A 7,122-nucleotide genomic window follows, 5' to 3' on the forward strand; every position below is an offset into this window, starting at 1 on the left:
TTATCCAACAGTCAAATCACCTCCATCCAGCCTATATACCATGAATACTGCCAGTCTCGCTGTGAGAAAGGATAATGAAAGAGAGCAATTTCGGGAAGGGTTCAAAATCGATGCCACCAAGAACGAACATGATGCTAGTAAGATGTTCATCGGGGGACTTTCCCAAGAAATAAGCAAGCAGGTACTTCTGGAATACTTGTCTAAGTTTGGTGAAGTAATAGACTTTATTATAAAAACAGACCCAAATACCGGTCTGTCTAGGGGATTTGGATTCGTGCTTTTCAAAGACAGTGCCACAGTAGAGAAGGTGCTTCGAGTGAAAGACCACAAAGTTGATGGCAAGAAAATAAAATTTAAAAGGGCTAAAGCCCTGGAATCTCAATTCCCCAATAAAAAGATTTTTGTGGGTGGGCTGAACCCGCGGATGTCTGAAGAAAAAATAAGGGCTTACTTTGGCACATTTGGGCAGATAGACGCTATAGAGCTTCCACTGTGTTCCGACACTCAGGAAAGAAGAGCTTTCGGCTTTATCAAATACAGGGATGAAAAACCCGTTAGAAAGGTCTTAAAAACCAGGTACCATTTCATTGGCTCCAGTCGTTGTGAAGTTAAAATGGCATACCCTAAAGAATATACAGCTAGACAGTTGAGTAAAAGAAAGACTATAGCTAAAGATAGTACAAGAAAATCAGTTCAAGCTGTGGAGTTAGAAAACAATTGTAGAGGAGGAAGCAGCCCAAGCTTCCACACTATGGCTAACCCCGATGCTCAAGAAGCCAACCAAGATGCCCACAGAGCTGACTCATATACTTCTAGAGCAAACTCGGATGTACCTTTGGCAACTGTCCGTGGTTTCAGGGATACCCCCAATGCTTTCCAGTCGAACTCTAATGTTTTTGTGACAAATTCAACTGCTTTCATGGCAAGCAGTAATACTTTGAGGTCAAGCTCAAATACTGTATGGGTAAGCCATTGTGCTCTGGAGGCAAACCCAAATACCTTCTTGGCAAGCCAGTATACTCTTCCAAACACCTTAAGAATAAGCCAATACACTTTGGGAACATACGCAAATTCCTTAGGAGTGAGCCAGTATGCTTTGGCAGCGTTTTCAAATACTTTCGGGATAAACCAATATGCTTTGGGGGCAAATCAAAATGCTTTCTGGACAAACCAGTATCCTTTCGGAACATACTCAGATGCTTATGGGATAGGCCAATATGCTTCTGGAACAAGTCCAAATGCTTTTGGGGCAGGCCAGTATAGTTTGGGTACCAACTCAGATACCTGCAGGACAAACTGCTATGCTCTTGTGGCAAATCCATACAATATCTGGACAAAGCAAAATGTTTTGTCGACAAACCCACATGTTTTCAGGATAAGCCAGTATGTTCTTGGGGCAAACCCAAGTGCCTTTGGGTCAAGTCAGTATTCGGTGGGAGCAACCCAAAACAGTTTTGGACCAAATCTACATAACATCGGAGCAAATGGAAACTTTTGTGGGGCAGCTGGAAGTGGTGGAAGTACTGGAGGAGTTAATTTTTCTCAAGTATATGGCAATTTCCTGAATGTCTGGAATACACTGCCAGCTTTTCACGGCCCTGATGGTGATCATTTCTCCCTCTACAGTTATGGGGCTTATGATGCAAGATCTGCACCTAATTACAATGTGCAAATAAGCTTGTCAACACTCCCTGGGAATGGTTACCAGAGAATTTATTCAGCGTTTTGAAGCCTAACTACAAATCCTCTATCCGAGGACCATTCTGTCCAACAATAAAACATTCAGTAACTTATATGAAATGGCCCAACTACTGATTGATTGGACATTGCCACTATTTGCAGCAACTTTTGAAGTATCAATACATTTTCTATCACCTTTAACCATTGGACCTACAATAAAAAGACAAAGGCTTGAAACTAACTTGCTGAAGTTAGTTTGCTGGAAAATAAACATTGAAAACATTTATTTTTGAGTGACTGCTGTTTTGAATTGGGTTATTCTTTTGACCTTTACATGTGTTTTGCTGCAGAGAGGGAAGAGACATTTATTACTGCCCCCTTATCTTGAATTCTGTGTTGCTGTATTTGGGTTAGAGGTACTCATACAGTCCATTCAACTAGTTAATTTCAGTGAATAGAAACAAATTGCTTCTGAATACTTTCTGAAAAATATATTTTTATGTTTGTTGCATGTCCCAAATGTACACATTCTCATGATGTGAAATACAATCACTATTGCAAACGACTTTTACTTTTGTGAATTCTATTGTTAGTTAATCCAGGAATTTCCCCTTTACCTTATGACAACACAGTTTGACAAGCTTATAGTTTCCTAATTAGAACTCACAAGTTGTATTCCTTGGTCTTTATTCTGGCTCTGTTTTTACCCTTATTTTGAGACAGAGACTTATTAAGTTACATAGGCTACCCTTTAACAAGGTGACTTTGAACTTGAAATCCTTCTGCCTCAGCATTACTTGGTTTTATTTCTAAATATTCAGTGATTTTTCTCCCTCAGTCTACCTTCTATTTACAGGGATCTATTCTATGTCAGAAATTAAATTCAGGGAAACAATCCCAAGAGGATAGAATTATACCTAATTATTAAGAGAAATTTTACAAAAGATGGCTTGCCCAGCATCTAAAATGTATCTTGGCCAGGGGCTTACAGGAGGGATAAGTGAAGTGAGTTGGCCTTTGCCAATAATATGCGAGGAGGCATGCAAAGTTGAGAATAAAGACAGCACTCATCTTAGTAACACAGAATTTTCTTGTTTGGTTGGTTGGATATTTAGTTTGATATTGTGTTTGCTTGTTTGATTAAGAGTAGAAACAGGGTGTGTGCATGATTACTAAGGAAAGGGTAGTAAAAAGGGCTAAAACATTCTCAGCAGCAACATAACAAACCATCAATGTGAATTCTATATATTTCAATTTTTCAAGTAAATAGTCGTTATTGTTTTTAAAGGAAAAGTTTTAATGCTAAATATAATATCTAAATACTATCAAAAATCTGTTTCATCATGTAATCAAAACATTTACTGGGACAACAAGCCCTTGCCATATTAGCAATTTAGAACTAATATCTTCTAAAATGCACATGGACAATGGAAGTTTTGGCATATTAGTGGAATTGTGAACGAGATATTGTTAGCAAGGTTAATAAACTCATGAGATCAAATAATGTAGACCATCCATACCCCTAGATCCCAAACATGAGAGAAATTAGAATGTGCAGTTACTCACTGAAGGAGGGAAAACATATAGCCTTAAGGAGCTATGAGAGTCCAAGTTACTCCATAAAGGTGCATACTCCACAAAAATATCCTAGTGTTCAAGATTCTGTCTTCTGAAACAGGCCAGGTACCAAAAGCCTCTGGAACGACTTTGTGGGTTAGGAGCTGACCTGGCTTTCACTCACCACTGTGAAGATACTGAACACAACTTCAAGGAATTCTAGTGTCTCCAAGTGGAATATATGTGCAAACTCTGACCAGTTCTCTGTGACATCACCCTATCTCAGCTTACATCATAGAACCCCTATCAGGCTGGTTCCTTCTTGAGTTACACTCAGAAACATTGAGCATCTCAAATTTATATTTTCATATGGCCTCCTAGAAATCCAAAATAAATAAATAAATAAATAAATAAATAAATAAATAAATAAATAAATAAATGAATAAATGAATAAATGAATAAATGAATAAATGAATAAATGAATAAATGAATAAATGAATAAATGAATAAATGAATAAATGAATAAATGAATAAATGAATAAATGAATAAATGTATAAATGAATAAATGAATAAATGAATGAATAAAAAATGAATAAACGAATAAACGAATAAATAACGAATAAATAACGAATAAACCAATAAGCGAATATGCAAATTAGTGAATAAATAATGAATAATAAATGAATAAATGAATAAATGAATAAATGAATAAATGAACAAATGAACAAATGAACAAATGAACAAATGAACAAATGAATAAATAATAATGAATAAATGAATAATGAATATAAAATGGCCTGATTACCTGATTCACATGCTGCCCCAGTAGATTCATTCTTGCACCATTTTTATTGTGTATTTGATATTCTTGTTTGTTTGTATGTTTTAGTTTTTTTGTTTGTTTACTTTTGTTTTTATTTTCCTTCTGTGAATGTCTTCGGTGTCTGGCATACCAACATACTTGGTGGTTATTTTTCCTGTACCAATCTTTCCCTTGGTTATCTTTAAGCTGTTCTTAGAATCAGAAATGTTGCCAGACTCTTGAGGCAACACACTGGATAGCACAATATTCACTTTATGAAAACCCACTGTTAGAGGAGGACAATTTTTATTCAAACAAAGCTGGAATTTAATAGGATTGAATACATTGTATTGAAGCCAATAGCAATCATGAATTATAGATTCTTTGTAAAGTGCAAGGAAATCATAGACCTTGGGTCTGCTTACAAATTTGAGATAAACTTAAAAGAAACCCGATATCTAAGAGTCACATTTTAAAGGTCTTTAAAATTTACCAGCATTTCTGGTTACAAGGTAATTCGTAGATTAAATGCAGTAAAACAGGAAGAAATAGATAATGTAATTTTACTTTTGAAATATGGGTAGACAGAATTCTGGACATAGGTAAGTATGGAATTTACTTAGAAATTAGAGGGCACTTTAATTGTTCATGCCACATTGATCTTAAGTGCTTAAAAAATATTTTTCAGTCCCCTCCACACATTACATCCTCTTCATAGGGGATGCCCTAACTACATAGTGGGTTAGATTCTTCCATCCATATCATCAATGTTGATTGTTATACTGTGTGAAATAGACAAGCTATGGAGGAAATATAGATGCCAGCCCCACTGGATGAATTTCTTAAAAAAGAGAGAGAGAGAGAGAGAGAGAGAGAGAGAGAGAGAGAGAGAGAGAGAGAGAAGGAGAGAGGTATTTCTCCTCAAATTGTGTTAGGTGAGACAAGATAAAATCAAAATGACAATTGTCAAATTATAATTTTAATAAGGCACATTAAATAAAAGGAGATATTTTGGAAGAGTAAGGGCATCAGCAGGGGGTTCTGAGAAGATAGAAATGGAGGAGAGTGGAAAGGATGAAGATGGTTAAAGGTCCCTATTGACCTGTGCAAAGAGTCACAACAAAGCCCAGTGACTTGTACATTTAAAGCACATTGGTATTAAGTAGCTGATTCTAAATGATGGTTTGATTAAATTGGGAATTTTAGCTTCAAGATACTATTAAATTTATTTATATGTTTCTACTCTCATGTGGATGTTGCATTTTGAGCTGGATATGGGTGACAGGATATGCCAAAGTGATTAAGTTTTGTATATCAATATGCATCAAAAAAAAGTCACTCAGTGGGCTGCCATGCTTTCACAGGGAAGAAAGTAGCTAGTGATTTTAATTGTACATGAGGTAGAAAGAATAATGCCCCCACACTACTATAGATTTTCAAATATCCACCTTCATATAATGCTTCAATGTGTTTCCGCAAATGTAATTTTCTGTAGACTAATCCTCAGGTTTTAATATATTTGGAAAAATTGGACTGGGTCAGGAGGGATAGGACCTACAAATAAAAATCAATGAATAATGCTGTCATAGAAAAGGTTTAATTATGACAGGGAGTTTGTTTCTCTGTTACTAGCCCATTGGATCCCTTCTGTGATGGGAACATCCAACGAGAATTTCCTCATCTACTGATGGTGTCTTCATCTTGAATTTCCTGCCTCCTGAAAAGAAGTCATGCAAAATATGCTTCATTATATACTAAAAATCAGTGTCATTCTTTTTGTCAATACAAGATGTATGATTATGTCTCAAAATCATGAGCAACTGGGCCATAGAGGAAAAAAAAATAGGCTATTTGTGCTGACTAAAGACGGGATGAGTTCAGTGTTATCATGTGCTCTCTTCGTGAAAGAAAGCAGCATAGCAGGTGAGAATAGATCAGAGAAGTACAGCCCAGGAGGGACTCAGCCATCTGCTGTTGGCCTTGGAGATATAAAGGAACACTACATAAAGGATCCCTAGAAAGAGTGCCAGCCACTGCTTTTAGCTAGTGGAACCAGTTTTAGAATCATCATTTTCTAGATTTTAAAAGAAAACAAGATTTCTAGATTTTAAAAGAAAACAAGATTACTCTAATTTACTATGGCCATTTGATACATCAGTGATCATCAACAAGGTGTACAGTTTTGGACAGAAGTATGGGGACTCAGAAAAAGCCTGTTCTTGGAACTCCCTCTGCCTTCAAGTGAGGGAGACATCTTCCCAGCAACACTAGTAAACACTCTATATTGGTAATGGTACCCCCATCCTTTCCAGATTAGTGGTTTTCAAACCATTGGTTGAAACTCCTCTCAGGGCTCAAACAACTTTTTTAAAAGTGTCCCATATCAAATATCTTGTATATAAGATATATACATTATAATCGATGACTATAACAAAATTATAGTTTGAAGTTGAAATGAAATAACTTTATGGTTTGGGAGCTGTATTTTAAAGGATTACAATATTGGGAAAATTGAGTATTTCTATTCCTGACTACTCTAAATCATGCCTGTCAGTATCATCAGGAGGAATAACCCCCTCTATTCAATCTGGAACTCCCGGAAAAATTAATACATCACCCAAAATTATGAAAGTTAAACAGCGGCTGTACCATAGTCTATAAGCAGGGCATGCTGACATATTAAGCAAATGAGGAAAAAAAAGTAAATCACTGTGACTCCATGATATTTTGCCAAATGAGAAGCAGAGGAGTAAAAGCATTACCCAAGTGGTGACATCAAGAGGAAAGCATTGTCAGAATAACTAGCAAAATTTTTAAATACATGCCCTAAAGTCTGGATTTAAATTAGGTGAGAATCTTCCAAAACAAAAGGAAGTGCAGAATCTTGAAGAAGGAGTTGAGGAAACAAGAGAAAAGCAAAGGGGAATTAACCAAATAAAAACAGTCAGAAGAAGTAGGTATGAAAGACATATCTGGGTAAGATGAACAGAGAAGTGGAGGTTAGAGGAGGCAGAAGGAACTGAGATGGCTCACAGCTTAGGAACACTGGTTGCTTTTGAAGAGGAACAGGGCTCAATTTCTA

General features: G+C 36.3%; 1 protein-coding gene across 1 annotated transcript; it reads left to right on the forward strand.

The window, feature by feature from the left end:
* Positions 1-1,897, forward strand: LOC146999801 (uncharacterized). The gene has a single exon (XM_085834432.1). The coding sequence runs from the start codon at positions 41-43 to the stop codon at positions 1,727-1,729; it is 1,689 nt and encodes a 562-aa protein (XP_085690558.1). The 5' UTR covers positions 1-40; the 3' UTR covers positions 1,730-1,897.
* Positions 1,898-7,122: the final 5,225 nt, after the last annotated feature.

This window comes from Mus caroli, unplaced genomic scaffold (genome assembly GCF_978045245.1).
Source record: "Mus caroli unplaced genomic scaffold, Mus_caroli_1 scaffold_39, whole genome shotgun sequence".
Lineage (NCBI taxonomy): Eukaryota > Metazoa > Chordata > Mammalia > Rodentia > Muridae > Mus > Mus caroli.

Excerpts from the sequence above, each read along its gene's own strand:
- LOC146999801 (XM_085834432.1), top strand. The coding sequence starts at position 41 with ATGAATACTGCCAGTCTCGCTGTGAGAAAGGATAATGAAAGAGAGCAA.